The following is a 20,939-nucleotide window of genomic DNA, read 5'->3' as shown; positions in this document are numbered from 1 at the left end:
AACATAATCAAGTACTCCTTGGGAATCCTTTAAATAGATCTCTTTTTAACATTAAATCCCAAAGGCCACCAAAAGTATATTTCTCTTTACAGAAGTTTCACATATGCAACAATCAAGATTTAATAAATTTTTTATAAAATAAAGATGTATTGATGTGCAAATTCTCTCTTTAATTTATCTCAATTAGTATAAAACGGGTTTCATTTCACTATAACATTCATTAAACTTAAAGTAACCAAGTGAGTTACGTAATAAAACGCATTGGGTTTTCCAAAAACAGAGGATGAAAAAAAAAACATTTCCTACTTTGGACATTGTTTAAAAAAGGCTTCAGCATTTAATTTTACTATACTTGTAGTAGAGAGTACGATAGAGAAAGCATTGTTTTTTTTTCACTAGATTTTTTTTTATTCTTCACTAGAATAATATTCAACGCTGTTGTTCTGGCTATCGGGGTGTGACGTCATTTATTTTACAAACGTTTTTGGCGCTATGTAACTATGCGGAACACAACTTTTAACTAGTTTCCATGAGCAAACACAGATCAGGTGATTTGCTGCAATAAAACAAAATAAATGACGTTACATTGTTAAAAACGAGCTCAAGTAAATATTTACATATTAATTACTGTTATATATGCGGTTTAAAGCTGTAAGGTCGAAAATTGTCTTTAATAAATATCAATATTATTGAAATTAACTACATGCATTGCATTACAATAGGTAAGTGATTTTTGTTAATGAAATTATACAAAATTGGTACTTATTGTAGACAATAAAAGTAAACAGGATATTATGGTGCGAGCCATTACCTACAGGGAATAAGATAAATACTTTAGCTAATGGCTATAATACTTTTCAATTCAATTATATTTTTTTGTATTTTGCTCCGTCGTTCTTAGACGAAAATTTTACAGATTTCAAAATAGGAAAAGTCTCTGATAAATGTATATAGGTATGTGACTATTGAGCGGCGAATTAAAATGGTATCTCAAAATAGTCTAAAAATGCTACGCATGAATTCAAAATGACAATAATATGAATGTATCATAACACTTTTTGATACTGCTCCGTCATAATAAATTTATAGTACCTTTGGTGAAGTGCCATGCGTCATCGGGATTTACTCAATTTTAACGTCCACTTATTAGGCCTTCAAAATAATTGCGATGAGAGTTTCGTACATCATATTGGCCGGAGATATTTTTTTTTGCGGAAGTTAAAATATCAGTCTCCGTTCTGTTAGTTATGTAAAGTCAAAATGTATACTAAAATTATAAATGAATGATATGAATTTTTTGTTCACCTTAGTCGTTAAATATAATTACAATATTCAAATAAATAGAAAAGGATTTTAAAAATAAAACCAGGAAGAATAACATTGCTTCAAGAATAGTAAAGCAATAAAAATAATACACCGAGGAAAAAAATACCCATATTTTCAGTAAATATAGTGATTATTTTAATGACTGTAAAGACTATAATTGCGGGAACAGCGAACTGTGTTTAGGGTTAAAAACTTGAAAGAATAAAATATAGTATCAGTACCCGTATATATTTATTTAAGAAAAAATAATTTTATTGGTTGGTAATTACACAAATTAAAATAAAAATACGATTGCACAAAAATTTTACTTACGAAACATGGTCTGCCTAAAACAAATTTGCGTTCGATTTTGTACAAAAATAGTACTAATCAGATTATGCCATCAGATTAAGAAATTATCATAACATTTTTGATGCACATTTTTAGTTATCGAAATACAACTAATTTCTGCATTTCATTGCGTTTTTTAATTTAATTTTCTTCCAATGTTTCGAAGACGGCAGCCTTGATGGTCATGGGTCGAACTACATTATTTTAATGTCTAACATTGGCGTAATCATAAGAAATCATTATGCACGTTTTTAGTTTTTCGTTTTGGAGACGTCAAATCTTTAGCCTCAGTCCATGCATTAAAAACGCTGGTGCCACGCGACTGTTGCGTGACAGCCTACAATATATTTACATTTAAGATTGACAACATTTTGGTTTTCGGCCAATTTCTCTGAACGCGTTAACGTTTCCCTGAAGTAATTTTCCTTTGTAAATGAATTCGTCATCGAGGAAAACTCGTGTGACTGACTCTTATTTATTTTTAAACTACTTTTCTTTAAGCTAGCAACATCTGACCTTTGTCATCCATATTAAAAAATATTGTTTATTATCAAATGGATCTTATTTTTTTATTTCACGGTGCCAGTTTTATATATTTATAAATTAGGTGAATTATGTTTAAAAAAATATTATAGCATGTTTATTGAGAATCGTGAGCTTCAGTAGGTGGACTGTTCAGAGTTCAAATGCATCCAATGAAATCTGATTTATTTAATTGACTGTAGTATTTTATCAAGGCCGGTATTCAAAAACACTATACTATGCGTTTGGACTTTCCTTTTAATTTATTTACGTTGGTGTTCTTATAGAGAGACCTTCCAAATAGATCAATAGGATTTTCATCTCCAAATATATAGTCAATAACAATTAATGTTGACCATTGAAAATCGGTACTGACAACTGAAAATCAGCGTTAACTTCTGAAAAATAACATCGTGTTCTGATTTGCACCTTTTACTTGTCATAGCTATGACCAGCCACGTGTAGAATCAGACTACGCGATTTATTATTAGTTTTATTTTTATAATGATTTGTTATTTTGTTAATTATTTTGCTTGTATTAAAACGGTGACTAATAAGTAGGTTTTATTTATTTTTTAATTACCTTTGTATTCAGACGAGCAAGCGGCTCGTCGCCAATAGACTCTTGTACCAGAGGCACAGCAAAGCCATCTACCACTCTCTTTAAACCCCGTTTAAAAAATCATAAGCGTTCGAGGAACATAGTAACAGTATAGTAAAAATAAAAAACTACTACAGACAATATATTCAAGTCATACAACGTATCGCATGGTCCTTGAACTTGTATTGTTTTATCTCTTGGCCGTCATGTCGTGGGAGGAGCTGCGCCTCGCCTCTCAGATAATATCTAGATCTAGATGTACTGATTTGACCGATATAGTGCTAGTATGTTTGCTACAGGAGGCAGATGGTATCGGGTAGAACAGTCGGTTACGCTTTGTTTTTGTTTTTTTATTTATCTTAGAAATTTGGATACAATCATAATTTAAAATTAGTGGTGATCTTTGCACTAGGATAGCAGGCCTGTATCGAAAAGAAATTTTTTGATGGGAAAAGATATTTTTATTTATTTTTTACGAGAGAATACGAGTATATTTGTTTTATATACGTACCTATATGTTGATAATCTTTATAAGGAAAATGTTTATACACTTTTTTAAGCGCATTGCGCACACTGAGTGAGATTTGGCACAATTAAAGTTTATATACAAGAAATGCAGAAAAGAAAACATATGTACATTATGTGTTTCAAATATATGTATTAAATTCGATAGCAATCTTTAACCACTAGTATTTTTGAATATTTTAAACGAGCTCCACGCTAAGTTTTGAAATTAATAGATTAACTTTGGCAGTGGCAGCTAATGTGGGCTAAGTGAGTATATTTTGCTAAATAAATAAAAAGAGAATTAGAACTGTTTAAAGCAAACGTGATAGAATACTCATACGATTAAAGGAAACCTGTCAAATGTAGGTAGCATGAATTTGGACATGTGATGCGGAAACGTGGCCGGTCATTCAGTAGATATAAGTAAACGTGCACATAGTAAAAAAATATAAACTTATTTAGCATCTTTACTCAATTAGTATTGTTGGTAATTGTTTAGATTTTTGTTTTATTTGAAACAAGTTCGGCTTACAATTTAATATTATCTTAGCAATAGAATAAGTGCAATTATTCTATAATAGCTACTAATATCTTAACTTATTTTTATTTGACACTTTAGTTTTGATTAAGTATTATAATAAGATTTGTTTTTATTAATTACAGGTTTTCCTTCTGAACTGGTCTATCGAGGGTCGGCAATGTGGGAGACACTTTATGGGATTATATTAGCCTTCCCTCTTGTGTGCTGGATCTTCGTGCCAGTCTACTATCGACTTTCAACCAACTCGGTGTATGAGTATCTTCAGGTGAGAATTTTACGAGTTTTTTTTAGACGCTTCGGGTGTACTAAATTTCAATGAAATATAAAAAGTTGTATAATTGTTAAATTGATTATTAAAGGCTTGTTTCATAACTTCTGAGTAAATGCTATTCGTCAAATGTACACGACCAGATACAAAGGTCACTCTGTCATTTATGCTTCCAAATAAATGGTAATAAAATGAGTACTATTTACATAAGCTTTACCTTCTTGAAACTTGTGAATGTCATTGAATGTAGATTTCTAATGCATCTAAAATTGTGGGTCATGTCTCAAAGCAAATTTTATTGTTGCTCATTTAATTCGAAAATACGTGTCGAAGTAAATTAAATAGAATTAAAACAAACAAAGGAAGGAACTGAGTAAGATTATATTCTGTTATTTTAGACGCAGTAATTCTCTTATCTGGAAATTACTTAATCCAAGCAATCATCAATTTGATGATTTGTTTTTGATTGCAGCAAATTTTACAAGTGTTACTATGACGAATGAAAATTAACTGTGAAATTAGACATTTTAGTTCAGTTATTTGCGCCTAGAATCGATCAGATGCTTCCAGTAATATGAAAAGATGGAAATACACGGCTAACTCAATAAATTGCTAAAAGATATTCAAATATGCAAAATTACATCAGCATGAGAGGCGTGGAGTCAGTTTTTATTCACTCAAATTCAATTTTGCCAGAAAGCGCTATTATTGTAATCTCAATTTTTTTAATTGTGAATTTTAGATGCGCTTCGGTTCAAAGAGCGTTCGACGCGTCGCAGCAGCAACTTTCTTGGTGCGTCAGGTTCTGAACCTTGCGGTGACGGTGTACACACCCACAGTAGCTTTGCATGCCGTTCTGGGTCTGCCACATTGGGCGTCTGCTGCGGCGCTTACTGCTGTTAGCATAGTCTTCAACATATTGGGAGGGCTCGCTGCTGCTATAAGGTACATTGCTGGATAATAATGTAATCTATCTCGGAAATGGTAAAACTTAAATACTGACTATTTTTTGTAACATTTATAACTTCTATATTTACATTTATTTTAAGTTTGTTTACTCTGTCTGTTTCTTCTTCAAATACGCTTTGTTCCTCAATTATATGAGAGGGATAGTACAAAACACTTTTTTTGTATATTAAGTTTACACAAAATATAAATTGTTATAATCGATATTGATTCGATATTGCACATATTTACTAATTACCAATTGCATCCAATAGTTTAAAATTTCAATTTGCATTTTAATACTTTTTCAGAGCTGATGTCATCCAGACCTTAACTATGGTGGTGGTGAGTGGAGCATTTATTGTACAAGCGACTGTTAAAGCTGGCGGGCCTGAAGCTGTACTCAACGATAATATAGAAGGAGGAAGACTGAAGTTCTTTCAGTAAGTTTGTGTTATGATATTGCCGCCATAAGGAAAAAGAAATGTCTGCAAAAATTTAATACGGAAAAGTAAGATGCTGTTAGATTCGTCGTTTTACTGATTAAGAAAATGTATTTAACTTATTTTGAAGGAAGAGGTTAGGTACCCTTTTTTCCTTATGACGGCTAATACGCCCTATTTATATTTATATAGGAAGTTGCATAATATGTGTTACTTTTTAAAGATTGTTCGCAAATGACAATAATATGACTACACAGGATATTTATTTTTTTATGTCCTTACATTTAACTGCATCATACTGATGTCTATTACCCCTTTCCAGATTTACATGGGACCCGACAGTGCGAGTCGATACGATGTCAGCCCTTGTCGGTCAACTCTTCATGTCAGTTTCCATCTACGGCTGCCAGCAAACCTTTGTCCAGCGCTATTGCTCTATGTCTAGCGAGAGTCGTGTAAGGAAGACCTTACTTGCTAACGTCCCAGCTGTCTCGATTCTCTTCAGCTTGTCCTGGGTCGTTGGGATGGCGTTGTATGCCGTCTATAAGAACTGTGATCCTCTGGCTACGGGAGAGATAAGCGCTGCTGATGAAGTTCTACCTTTTTATGTCCAAGACCAGTTTGGATTTCTGCCAGGGATGTTGGGGCTGTTTTTGGGAAGCTTGTTTAATGGAGCGTTGAGGTAAGTGGCTAATACAGATATATAGTTACAATACTTAATCAAATAAAATTTGGACATTATTTTTTGTCCTGGCATTTTAAAGAAATAGACAATTTTAAAATATGATTTCTAATATTAATATACCGTAGTCCTATATAAATTAAAACATCGCATTTTCATGATAAACCTAACACGAGACATCTGTTTTCCAGTTTTCTTGTATCGAACGTGAACTCTCTGGCGACTGTGACGTGGGAAGACTTCGTATCAGCTGCACCTGCCTTCCAAGGCATCAGTGATAAGCAGCAGTTGACTATTATCAAGATTATAGGAGTTATTTACGGTGACTTTCTTTAATGTTATAGGTATCTACAATGTTAATTGAGACGTGAAAATTACGGAAAATTTTAAGGACGACAAACACGTCTAAATACTCAGTTACTATATCTTGGATACAATGCAACAATTGTATATTTAGGAATCAACACACACCCAAGTACATTCAACCACAATTATACTAATATACATTGCAATAGATACCAATTTATGACTAATATAAATTAATATTCAATGTTCATTGTGGTGTAAACAATGGCAAAGTAGGTCACGAAACTTCCGGTATACTAATTCCAATTTCATTTTTGTATCTTCAGCTCTGGTAATCATGAGCCTGTCGCTTTGCGTGGGCTTGGTTGGCGGCGTCGTCGAAGGATCTTTACTGGTGACATCAGCTACATCAGGAGCCTTGCTTGGCGTGTTCGTACTGGCCGCGCTGTGCCCGCCAGCGACGGGAACTGGTGCGCTAGTTGGTATGCTTGCGTCACATGCACTGACGTCATGGATGGCTGCAGGAAGATTGCTGCACGTGAGATCTGAGAAGACACTGTTACCTACTTCTACTGAGGTAAATTTTAAACTAAAAGAAATTTCTCTTATTTCTATAAGCGTCGTAGGTACATGACGTAGGTATTGTTTTATGATCTATCTGTTTCAAACAGATTATTTTGTAGAATACTTTGTTTAGATATAGCAATCTACGGATTACTATATCAAAATTATTATCGTTACTTAACTAGGATAATAAAATCAAAATCAATATTTGTAAAATTGTATATTAGAATTTTATGCCATTTGCCCAAGATTATTTTTATAAATTAGTTTTCGTATCTTTCCCTTCCATAGTTAATTTTTGATATTCTAAAGTAAGCATTGAGGTGATATTTTGATTTTACTATTTCAGGGCTGCCCTAATATAACAATGACTACATTGAGCAGTAGTGTGGTCGGTGTGAATCACACTCTTGCGCAACTTGCCCCTATTCTGGAAGCTTTGAATGTCACTCAATCGTCACCACCTGTCGAGTCTTACATGTAAGTATCAATGAGTTACAGCAATTGGGAATTTGTTTATCCAAAATAGTCTATATTTGTACTAAATGAGATGATTATTTACATTTTCGCATATAAAATGATAGATGGCGCAAATATGAGGAAAATCTTTAATTTTTAAATGGTATAATGATTTGTATATTTTCAGCACAAGCGGACTTCACCAAATGTACGCAATATCATACATGTGGTACGCGGTGATAGGAACAGTGACTTGCGTCGTAATAGGAAACATTATTGGTCTCATTTCGAGCAGCGAGAAAGATCTTTACGACGAACGCCTCCTTCATCCTGTAGTACAAAGTATATACAAAAGACTACCGGGTAAGAAACGCACCTTCAGTGTTGAAAAGCCAACTGTAGAAGTGAAAGATGAAAAGGATTCTTCTGAAAAGACCGATGAGACAGTGGTAGTGCCCGCACCTGAAGAAAAGCCTTCAGAAGACAAACCATCAGTATTCGTAACGTGTAATAGCAGATTATTCGAGGCTTATGAAGTAAGAAGATCGCCGTCACCAGCAAGGACCAGATTGTGATGAGGGTAGTAAAAATATAAGTGGTGATGACTGAACAAGCTAATAGAGGGCGTTACGTATTTAGCTGTTGTTGCTCAGAAATGCCGATAGATGGCGTTGTATAGATATTTAAAAAGATGGGCTCTTATATTATTCAAGAAAAAGGTTTAATATTTAGAGAGTTAAAATGGATCCAATAACAATTCTATTTGACTTGTATGATAACTTTTATTAAGTGTCATAGTATGAGTTTATAACTTGCGAATGGATGGATGTTTGGTAAGTAAGTTACTGCAAACATGTACCTATTGTAGATTTATAGCTATTAGGTGATAAATTGTTTACTTTATGATTAATAGCATTTTATTTAGCTCATAGACAGACAATTATGTCGAATATTTTCATATAAAGAGGGATTACAATACGGAATTGTTATAAAATTCTAATTATAATAAAAAAAAAGGTTTGTATTAATTCATTATGTATCTAAACATATTTTAGAACTAAAAAATCTATTTTTATAAAATATCAAATATTATATGTGTTATATTTATATTTGGGGATCAAATCCTTTAGAATTAAACCCTCTACCTATGAGATGTATCTCACAGAGAAGCTATTGTATTAGTAGTTATGTAATCATGTTATTTAAATACAGGGTCACTTTTGACATTATTGAATGAAACCACATACTTATCTTAAACATATAAGTATGTGGTTTCATATAGAGTAGTGGTAATGACGAGTACGTGGTTTCATTTATTAATGTAATATCAAAATAAACCTGTATACGTTTAATAATTGTAAGTGTTAAATCTTAGATAATAACGGGACTAAAGTTCCTCAACGGCTGCAATAATTGTTATTTAGTAGTATTGCTCTAGCGTAAGTTTAAATAATGTTTTATATGTTAGCTTTGAGTATTTTTTAATATAATTTGCAGACAGTGGAGGATATTTTAAACTATCCCAGGGGCCTTAGCGACAATCGCCTTTTCTTGCAATCGCTAACGCTAATGGAAAACATAAAATGTTTAAGAATTACATATCCTAGCGATAAGTATGGCGCTCGGATAGTGCCTTCTTAATTCATTATTTTGTCCACCGCTTATGCACGCATTATGGAGGATAGTGGATATTAATATTGCTAACTCTTCCCTATCTTTCTATTTGATTAATTTCGTTGCGGGATAAAGAGATTAGTGTTCCCTGAGACTCGCCGTGCCTCGCTCGGTGTTATAAAATGCGTGCCACTGCTGATTCCGGCTTTCAGGAGGTTTAGTGGCGGATGTGAAAGCGGGAATGTCTCTAAATATTCCCATGCATATTTTATTTTCTGTAGCGTTAATGATTGTTGAAAGGCGTCATGACTACGGACCCAGATGGAGTAATACGAGCGTAGTATATTTTAGTAAATAGCACTAGCTGCTAGTTTATGGTAATATTGAACATGTGGAAATATTAAAGCCAAATAGCAATTTGGATTCAATTATCCGCCGATTTCAATAAATGATCTCATTCGTTTTTTCTATCGCGAAAATGGACATTACTTTGACATAACAAATGACTTGTGTTGGTTAATTTATCTTTGGATAGGATCAAAAATAAAGATTGGGATCCTTTATTAAAAGCGGCCGGTAAGTGTGCATTTTCCCTATGAATTAAGTGAAACCTATAGAATATTGAAGCGGCGATAGCCTAGTTGGGTGTGGAACGGACTGCCGAGACGAATGTCCGCAGGTTCAAATCCCAAGGGCACACACCTCTGACTTTTCTAAAAAAATCATGTGTGTATTCTTTGTGAATCTATCGTTCGCTTTAACGGTGAAGGAAAACATCGCGAGGAAACCTGCACATCTAAGAAGTTCTCTAAAGGAATTTCGAAGGTGTGTGAAGTCTACCAACTCGCACTAGGCCAGTGTGGTGGACTAAGGCCTTATCCCTCTCAGTAGTAGAGGAGGCCTGTGCTCAGCAGTGGGCAAGTATATAATACAGGGCTGATATTATTATTATTATATTATTATAGAATATAATGTTTTAGGCTAATGTGTATAGTGTATGTAGGTCAAGTGTATTTATATTTAAGGTATGTATGTATATTAAAGGTTTAATAGCACTATTTTATTTGCCATATTCCAATTATTAAAATATTAAGTTATATTCTGAATATATTTGTATATCAATTTTTGAAACAAAATGTAAATCCATTTTAGCTTTCGGATATCCATTTTAATTTTTTTAAGAACGTTATCCGGTTATTTAAAGGTCAAGTAGTACAAAACTTGTACGATAGTGTAAAAATGAGTGATATACATGGGACAGTCTGAATGAATGATTCGAATTTCAATCTAAATTCGGGTCATTCATTCAATAACGTGTAAGTAAATAAAATGTATTCTAATTGGTCCATTTTCAAGATTAATCCAAAAAAAGTTATGTATTATAACTCATCGGTTCATTGGACTAATGCTGCAAACACAATCTCTCTACTATATGATTATTGTATCAATTATTTGTGTTGAATATGTCATTGTAACAAAAGTTGGAAATATAAATATTCTAGATTTATTAAAATACAGCTCTCAATTCATTGTCAATTATGTTATTGTATTGCCATCCTACATTGAAATCTAGTTATAACTGTTACTAATGACAACATGAGACAGGAAAATAAATGTGATCAACAGAATATATATATTTAAGTCACATACGTAAGATATACAAACTATACAAGCAGGAAACGTCTACAGAATAGATATCAACCCTATAAGATTCTGTAGAGCCTTAACAATAAATGTTTGAAGCATATTTTATATAAATCATTACAACTTGTAAAGTCATCTTGCTTGACGTCAGCCCGTCGAGGATATGTTGATAATGATGATGTATGTGATAATAATTACGCTTGTATATAGTACTTAATATTGGAAGCGATTAAATTAATCGCTTTTATTCATAAGTGTTTAGTTGTTAGCAAATTGCCCGTTAAAAATTACTTTTTACCCGATTTTTTTTAACACGTAACATTTATTTACAAATGACATTGTTTGAAAATTTTAAAAAATAATCGCTCCTACGTTGCTTTATGATTTTTTGTAGCATCTGTTCAATTATTAAGTCATTATCAAATCAAATTATGGATTCTCAGTATCTTTAAATATATTGAAATGAGTTCGTTAATAAGGTTCTTTACCTTATTGGTGGATAAGGGGAAGTCCCTTTTTACTTGACTGTTTCAACCATGATTGCAATACAATGGTCGCACGGCTTTTGAATTTTTAGAGTATATCGCGTTTGCTTAGATGTGAATTCCAATTATAAAATGCAGAAAATTAACTTGTACTGTACAATTCAATGATATGCGAAATAGCGGGTTACAGGTCATTTTAGCAGGCTTAAAATATCCAAACTATTTAAATGTATGTAAAAATGTAGAGAGGGATTTTATCCCATTTTTAAATGTTTATGTAAATATACAAAAACATTACTTTTGGGGGTTTTATTTATGTTCTTAACTTTATCTCTATTTGCAATTCTTGGCCATTACGTAGAACATAAAATCCTAGACCCCGAGAACAGCCACCTACCGCACCTAATCGTGACCCTAAACCATCCAGGAACCTACCCAAAAACACATAAAAAATCATCAAAACCGATCCAACGGTGCAATGACGTATGAACATAGAGAAAAATTATATATATTAATCCGAAATAAAAAATAGCTGCCAGTTAAATTCATATTTGTTAAACGGGCAAAGTTTAAATATTCGTTAATTTTTCTCAAATTTTGGAATTTACTGCGCAATTTTCTTAATTTTTCTTTCCGTACAAACCAAATATTAGAAAACTTAAAAATTACTGAAATCGATCAAGTCGTTCCCAGTAATGGAGTGACCTAGAGAAATAGTGTTTTACTAGCTTTTGCCCGCGGCTCCGCCCGCGTTATAAAGTTTTTCAGGCTAAAGTTTTCCGTTATAAAAGTAGTAGTTTCCCGGGAGCCTATGTTCTTCCCAGGGTCTCAAATTGTCTCCATACCAAATTTTATCTTAATACGTTGGGTAGTTTTTGAGTTTAACACGTTTAGGCAGACAGATGCAGCGGGGGACTTTGTTTTATTATATATGTTTTAGAACTTTTTAAGAGGAATAATCCCGTCATACATTATTGTTGCATAACTTTAACCGTTTACGCAGCGCACGCAACGGAAGCTCTCAAAACTAATAATTTTTCCCCGTTTTTGCAACATGTTTTTATTACTGCTCGGCTCCTATTGGTCATAGCGTGATGGTATATAGCCTATAGCACTCCAGGAACTCAGGGCTATCCAACACAAAAAGATTGTTTCAGTTGAAACCGGTAGTTCCTGAGATTAGCCATTACTGCTCCGCTCCTATTGGTCATAGCGTGATGATATATAACTTTGAGCACTCCACAAACAAAGGACTATTCAACACAAAAATATTTTTTCAGGTCGAATCGGTAGTTCCCGAGATTAGCCATTACTGCTCCACTCCTATTGGGTATAGCGTGATGATATATAGCCTATAGCACTCCACGAACAAAGGGCTATCCGAAGGCAAAAATAATTTTTCAGTTTGGACCGGTAGTTCCTGATATTAGCCATTACTGCTCCGCTCCTATTGGGTATAGCGTGATGATATATAGTCTATAGCACTCCACGAACAAAGGGCTATCCAATGCAAAAAGAATTTTTCAGTTTGGACCGGTAGTTCCTGGGATTAGCGCGTTCAAACAAACAAACAAACAAACTCTTCAGCTTTATATAATAGTATAGATTTAATACATTTTAGCTTTATACATAAAAATGTATTAAGTATTTGCATTAAAACTTCACAGACTTTAATAGCATCAAAACTTCATTATCATATATGGAATGTGTTAAAAATCACAGGCGCCAAGTATAATATGATACGGCACGCTTCTTATGCAAATGTGGGGAAGCGACACTTCCCGACAAACTAATTTGTGTTTCAATGAGACTATATCGATTTTACTTGAAGAATATTAATCTTATATAGAAAAGTATCGTAGAAGCGGAAGTTTATGCAGTAGTGCTTTGGATGCGTATAAGGTCTTTATTCGTTTGGCAACGATGCTTACAACTGAGTTTCATTTTGTCAGAAAGCACACAAAATTTGGTGTACTAGAATTCAATAATAGGGTCGTGTAATAGAGAATGGTCTGTTTTTTGGGGACGGACAAGAAAACTATTTTAACTGAAGTTTGTGTGTTTATTCTTCGACACAATGATGTCGGTAACTAAATATATGGGAAACAAATTTTTGAAACTTATAGTTATTTCTAACTAAAACCTCCGCTATGTAATTCGAAGGCAACAATTGCTGAACTTTACTGCATAATAGCCAGAAAGAATAGAGTAAATATCACCAAGAAATAATATTCCCTTGTTATTAATTATGATTGTTTTCTTTCTTGTTCTCTCAGTTTAGTTGCGAAAGTTAGTATTTTATCGTCTACCTGCATTAGGGGTTCGTTTCCTTATCCTAGATTGCTTTCTTTTCCTTAATCATCTTGGTTATATCTAAGTATTTGTTTGTAGGCAAATATGTTTTGAACTTGAATTAAAAAATTAAAGTGATTTTAGTTAACTTTTTTTGAATAATTAGACACTTACATAATTTTTTTCTTCATTTAGGTGTAACATGTCTCGGAATACTGAAATTCAAACAAACTTCAAAACATTGGCAACCCTCAGCAAACGAATATAGATAGTTTACCCTGCAAATATCTGTATAGGGCCTCACCAGCAATGTAAGTTAATATTAATTTATGTAAACAAAAATAGCAGATTAAGAATTTAAGTCAAGCAAAAATGGATTCTATGTTCATTGAAAGGTCAGAACACAATAACTTATACATTCGCAAACATATACAGAAAATAAATAGTTTATATTTAGTCTTATGCTTTGAATAAGGAACCCTTAACTGATATTTCTGCTCGCGCAACGAACAAAACTATCCAAACAAATAGTAAACGGTGGGAGGTCGGCTCCGCGTTTCCCTCAACTCATTTATCGGTCCATCCCACGAGATGTAGTGTTCTATAAATTTCATTGTCGAGCTTCGGTTTATCGAAGTGAATATCGAGATCATGTTATTGACAATTTGAGATATACAAGTTTCTCTTAAATTGGCAGTGTAGTTCTTAATACCTTTTTAGTAAGACTCATATTAAAGATATCTAGCTACTTTTTAGTGTTGAATAGTTTTATCACAAAATTATCTTTTACTGACGTTGTCAATAAAGTATAACTTTCGGAGTATATTTACCATATTAGCGAATAAAAACGAAATGTAATACAATATTACATATTTTAATGAATAATGCTTTAATTATAATACCTTATTACAATAGTAAAAAACATGATGTACCTCTGTGTTTTTAAGCGTCAATGATCATTTACTACCAACTTTATCAACGGACACATCCGTTTGCCTCCTCCATTCCTTACAGTAAAACAAAAAATAATCCTTGTTTCATTCTAAAATCGATTTAACTTATTGGCTTCCTAGCCTCAGCTCTATTTAATTCAAAAGCCGTTTATACTCCATACTCCTCGTTTATTGTTAATTAACTATCGACAATATTAAATAACTTGCCAACTATGCGAAACGCGCTGGATCATACCTGGTTAGAGATTGTTTGAGAACTTTATAATTTAAGGTGCGGTTAATTGATTAGAAGCGATATTTTAGTTTTTGCTAATAAATGTTCCCTTTTGATCTGTGTCAGCATTTTAATGGTCTTTCGCTTTGCCCTGCTCCGGTTTTCAATCTTTATATATTATTTTATAGTGTAATTAAGTTTTTGAGTGAAACTTGCATATTTTCTAAAAATCATAGAGTATTTAATTATGGTAAGTGACTCATAAATATCCAAAACAAATGCGTTTTGCGGCTGCTATTTCACTGCCTCTGAGGTTTTTTCTCGCCTTTAATGTCCCCTATTTCCTAATTAATGTTGATAATGAATTCTTACCAATAGCGATAACTTAACTTGATTACTTGAGCGATGAAGGAAAACGTCGTGAGGAAATCTGCATACCTAAAAAGTTCCCTATAGAAATTTTTATGGCGTGTGAATTCTACCAATCCGCACTAAGCCAGCGTTATGGATTAAAGCCTAATCTCTCTCAGTAGTAAAGGCGGCCCGTGCCAAGCAGTGTGACAGGACAATACAAGGCTGATATTATTATTATAGCCACGAGAAGTCATTCAGTCTTAATACTATATGCTTACAAATAAAACTGATAGAAAATATACCAAACAATAAACTGAAGAGTCTGGTGCATTGAACGGTCGGTCTATTAAAATCACAATGGTCGTCGAGAAACCTCTCTTCTTCATCTCTTGGCAATTTAACAAATTGCCCCAATAACGATACTGTATCGGACAAAACAAAACTTTCAAGATCTTTGAAGATTCTTGTAGTATTTTCACATCATTATCTTAACAAGAAAATGCTTTCCGCGTTTGTTCTGTTGCTTTTATTTCTATAAAAACTAAACAATTTTGTTTTTAAGACTTGGTCGGGTCATTCGTTGGCTTCTGTATTTACTTTACAAACACCAAAAGAGTTTCATTTATTAGTTTTAATCTAAAGGAGTGTAAACTACTTCGTCGCGCTCGTCTCTTCTTTAAATCGTTGGATTCCATGATATTCCATAATTGCACTGCCAATAATATGGTATGTTGTTGCTTAGTAACAGAAATAAACTAAATGGTAGTATATAATTAGATCAGCCGCCTTAGTAACAAGAGCCCGTGACGTTTCATTGTGATTGGTCGAGAGACTGCCACGTGACTCCCGCGTTGGTTTCCACCAATCACAGTCAGAACAATTAAACGACACGGACCTACGTGTCGTATTTGTAACGCACCTTTCTAGGTAGAGCTAGTAAATTTATAACATTCATAATTATGATACTGGAAATTGCAAGCACTACTACAAAATGCTTATATAATGATTTCTTATGTTTACGCGTATGTTAGTTTCTGAAATAAAAGTAACTTGACTGTTATAGTATGAAATAATTTTTTTTTCGCAGGGTCCCCTGTGACCACGAAGGCTGTAAAATTATCAAAATTTCGCGAGAAAATAATAATATAAAAAACCGCGATAAAATCCGAAAAATAGTTTTATGAAAATGCTTATATTCAAAAATAATCGCACTAAAAAAATAAACTGTTATATAAATGAAATATGGATGACGTTAAGGTAACATCGTGCGTTTATCTTTAAGTTATGCAGATTATAAAAAAAAACAGCTTGTCATTAGAATAATGGTTTTTTAATGTATGTAATAGGTGTCGAAGTCATTGTGGCCTTTAATATGTTTATCCTGCGATGGCATCGTGATAATATTTAATGCTCATATCTTGGTAATACGTGTATGTAATTTGGTACTAAAATTGAAGATGAGAGCACTACTCAGTGAATTATATTATTTAAAATATGATAGTAAGATCCAAAATTTATTCAAGGATAGTTTCTGTCATTGACTTGGAGAATAATCTGTTCTATCCAAGTTTCAATTGGGTATACATATATTTTATAATATGTAGGTGTTATAAGTTATATGTTATATTAGGTAAAGCCAAAGACATTAAACAGTATAGTTAGTTATAGACTGGAGATCAGGACCAAATTTGTGCTCAAAATGTTATTTACCAATTGGTACCAGTCGTCTTATTTTACATGACAGTGTGATAAGATGTTAAAGCGTATAGCGTACACAATAACATATTTACAGAAAATAATATAAGTACTTATAAATACAAGCCAAAATGTCTATAGAACGAAAAACGTTATGACAAGAATAAAAGGGTCTGCTAAATAGATGGAATTTAAACTAAAATGTGGTTAAAATAAAGTGTGAGATCTTTCACATAATTGTCGGGAATTGTATAACGGTTCAAAACTTTAATAATATGCATAAAGTGCTATACACAATATGTCGGTGGAACGAGCGCCGGTTAACCGGCTTTTATATCATGTAAAAGGGCTCTTATTACAAAGGCACCAGAGAGTGTCATTTCAAATTATATGGACATGGCATTTTGAAAAAAACATTTTGCTTTTTTCCTGATTACTTTTACGAAACTTTTTGTTGAGTTTAACTTACCAGACCAATAATATATTCAGAAATATATTTTTTTTTATAATGTATAGAAAATTATGATGAGCCATCATATTTTTTCATCTACTATAGTTATATATTTCATGTGATAGAATTTAGAATCAAATATATGCAATGAGCTGAGTCATGGGTACGTAATATGTTTTTGAATGCACAATTATTAAACATAAGCATCAGTATATTTTCCCTGCTTAAAATTGATAAGCTAATTTTAAGTAGGATCAAAAGCACTACAGTCTGAAACATTGCCGCATCCAACCATCATTAAAGTCCACGCGTTTAACTTGATGTATAGTTTTAATTAGAGAGGCCGACCGTTAACTTCAGTTTCGGACACGCGAAATATGGCATATTAGCCGAATCGGGTAATGTGTTGGGCTATGCGTATATTTTCGGCAATATTGCCGTTTTATCCGAAAGTTTTACGGTTTCATTTCGGAAAGAGTACTAGTTGTGGTGGAATGTTATGTTTGCGGTGGTGTGATTGGAGATTGAAGTGAAATGTAACTGCCATCTGGGATTTTTATCCAGAGAATTCAAATAAAGTTCGTTCAAAAATTCGTCGTATTTTTATTGTATAATAGTAAAATTGTGCAGTGTTGATTTTGATAACTATATAATGGATAATACAGATCTACTTTGCATAGCAAGCATCATAAAAACAACGTGCTTCTAGGTGTTTTAATAATATAAAAAAATTCAAGAGTCTAGTAAAATATTTCTAAACTAATTTCAATCAAAACGCAGACTCGTATTATCGTTGTAAGCATAACATTTCAATATGAGTTGAACAATTTCAAACAAAAACAACTCAAATCACAAAACGCTGTGTTCAGGGAAGTAGGTAGTCAGCAAAATATCCGCTTTCAGGCGAATGTCTATAAAGATGTCTTGTGCGAAGCGGAGTGTGTATAGGCCTGCAGAGACGTGCCGTAAAATCGCACGACGCCCTTAGGGATGAAGATATACGGATGCGTAGAACTAACAATGTTATAGCCAACATCTAAAGAACATTAGTTGTGTATCAATATTTCAACGTGAATGGGGCGAAGTATTTGCTTACTTATTATAAATGTAAAATATATTGTAGATTTTGGTAAAAAATAAACTTAGGTGATAGAAGAAAGGAAGAAAAATCTCGTCTTGTGGGAAGGGAATATAAAGAATATATAATTTTATTATTAGCTGGGTACCTCAAGACGTATTATGTATTCAGGTACTCACCCAGTGATGTGATGAAGTGATGATTATAAATTTAAACCATAGACAGACAAGTCCAAAAATTATCAATATTATGATAAAGCAAAAAAAAAATAAGTCAATATCTATGAAATTAGAGAATATAGATTCACCAAAGGGTACGTAGTACGTTATAAAGATAATGTTAAACTGCCAGGATAAATTCGACCTCTAAGTTGAGTTCAACTTAAAATAGGAAGATAAAGTACTGACTAACCTTCCCGACAGTGTGTATCAACCAACTAAGCAAGAAGGATTTTATTTATTCACCCAGTAGGGATGGTTTAAGAGGTTTCGCCCTCTGACACTAACCGGTTTACTGGGAGTTAAAATTTACATTACATATCGACTGTACTTCAGGTCTAAATGTATTTTGTTGTAAATCAGAATTACAATGTAATGGGTCGTATGTTTTATATGAATGAATGGAGGTGCCATGACGCTCGATAAGTTTAGTTAAAGCTCAGAGTGCATAACAGTGATGAATACCTATGGCATCCTGAGTCATTACATTTTAAGTCTCACAATGCCCGTAATTGGATAGAGTCCTATAAGCAAAAGAATTGCTTGCGGATCATTTCTTCGCTGAAAAAAGTAATGAAAGTATCTACCCAACTCATGCATGTTCTTTTTCAGGTGCCTTTCCATTACTGAAGGTTAGCAATTAGTTGCTTGAAACTCTCCTTGTCCGTGGCTTGTTGAAACAGTTTTGTAACTGTTTTTATTCTTGTACACTCCTTTCTCCTTCCTACACTTCTTTTTCCAACTATTTTCCCAACATCATGGTTCTCAATAGACGGTACCCATTATGTCTCAAGATATGACCTAGGTACGATACTTTACGCTGTCTTATCTTAACTCTGCGCTCTTTTGTATTCGGGCCAAAACTTTAGTGTGAGATGTCGTAGCTGTCCAATTTAGGCGAAGCATTTTTTTGATAGGTCCAAATTTCGAAGGCTTCGATTCTCATCATAATATGCAAACGTCCAAAACTTATACCATCATAAAATCTACTTATCAATTCGAATCCACATGCAAGTGGACGCTTCACCAACCTTTAGAATGCACAGAACATTTCATAAAATCGAACCACAGCATCCGATATCGCTGCGAGCGAAGATACCGATATAATGATTATTAAAGAAGTCAGAGGCAGATGGTTCAAAGCCGCGCAGTTCAATCAAATTCCGGTGGAGGGATGTTTTCAAACGCCAGCGTGCGCTCGTAAGATCTATAATGGTCATGCATTTATGAATTTTGGATATGGCTTTTGAGTTTGGAATTTTTAGTAGTTCATATTGATGTTATTCGACTAAAAGGTGGTTCCGCTGGAGAAATATTTAATGCAATCTATAAATTATGCTTAAGTTTTAAGATGGGATGCGCACTTAACAGCAACCATTTTTAGGAGATCAAAATATGAAGGGCAATATTTTATAAAACTTATCACAAAGTTCTTCTTCTTCTCTAGGTGATAATTTTAAGTAGTACTCACTAATTTATTTGAACACGGTTACAGTTGGCAATGGACGACAAAATATCAGCTTCCAATCATACAAAATATTTCATAAAATCATATCGACCAAAATATTTTGTTTTAAATAGAAGCTCAACACTGACTCTCTCTGGAGAAACATAATATAAAACCAGAAAGAACCATTTTGATGCCGTTGGTTTTCACCATATATGGAATGGTCGTTATCCAGCTGGTATAGAGCACAGGTAAATTGTATGTTCTTTGCCAACCAGCTATGAAGTTTACTGGGTACCTCAATCATGGACACACTAATGTACCCCTTAAATAGAACTCTGAAGCTCGGACATGCAAACAGAATTCCCTATAAATTCTCGTCCATAATTCAACTTGTGACTTGTACATCGTTGGTATAAGTTAACTTTGATTAAGCGTTCGTTACTTTACACTCTTCAACACAAAGATGGAAGCTTACTGTTAGTTCATTTTTCCTTTACTTTGATCACATCCACGCAGGTGGAGTGCTAGTCGTAGCGCATATTTTTTTTTTACTGCGTAATTGTATGGGGTATAAGATCGACTACTGCGCCGAGGTCCTGGGTTCGAATCCTGAGTCGGTTTAAAATAATTGTGACTTAGTTTTTCCATCTGAAAAATGACTTAGTCGCAGCTCGGTGTCAGGGTGTTGGCGGTGTGATAATTCCGCGCCGCGGAAAGCACGTAAAGTCGTTAGTCCTGCGCCTGATCTCTCATGTCGGATTGCTGTCTCACTGGAATATAATAGTGAAGGAACAGAGAGTGCCCCTGTGTACGGTGACTTGGCTGTCCTCGTAAAATTCGTGCTGGCGTTGACCACTCACGATCACATGAACCGTTAGGCTGTCTAACTTCCGAGGCTATAATGAAAATACATAGTCGACTAGCTCTGTTGAAAAATATACTTATCGTAGACCTACAACAGCCACAAAAGTGATTATTAAAAACCCAAGAACGTTTA

The 20,939-nt window shown here is 33.5% G+C and overlaps 1 protein-coding gene across 1 annotated transcript in view; it reads left to right on the top strand.

Moving 5' to 3' along the window:
* LOC115453312 (sodium-coupled monocarboxylate transporter 1) overlaps positions 1 to 11,536 on the top strand; it is a 30,600-nt gene extending 19,064 nt beyond the window's left edge. The window contains exons 3-10 of the mRNA XM_030182002.2: positions 3,950 to 4,092; positions 4,838 to 5,040; positions 5,352 to 5,483; positions 5,806 to 6,165; positions 6,357 to 6,487; positions 6,798 to 7,048; positions 7,385 to 7,515; positions 7,682 to 11,536. Of these exons, the coding sequence (XP_030037862.1) occupies positions 3,950 to 4,092; positions 4,838 to 5,040; positions 5,352 to 5,483; positions 5,806 to 6,165; positions 6,357 to 6,487; positions 6,798 to 7,048; positions 7,385 to 7,515; positions 7,682 to 8,069 (1,739 nt within the window). The 3' untranslated portion in view covers positions 8,070 to 11,536. The remainder of the gene's footprint in view (positions 1 to 3,949; positions 4,093 to 4,837; positions 5,041 to 5,351; positions 5,484 to 5,805; positions 6,166 to 6,356; positions 6,488 to 6,797; positions 7,049 to 7,384; positions 7,516 to 7,681) is intronic.
* Positions 11,537 to 20,939: the final 9,403 nt, after the last annotated feature.

The sequence above is a fragment of the Manduca sexta genome, chromosome 18 (assembly GCF_014839805.1).
Source record: "Manduca sexta isolate Smith_Timp_Sample1 chromosome 18, JHU_Msex_v1.0, whole genome shotgun sequence".
NCBI classification, from domain to species: Eukaryota; Metazoa; Arthropoda; class Insecta; order Lepidoptera; family Sphingidae; genus Manduca; species Manduca sexta.
This window is presented reverse-complemented; position numbering and strand designations above follow the sequence as displayed.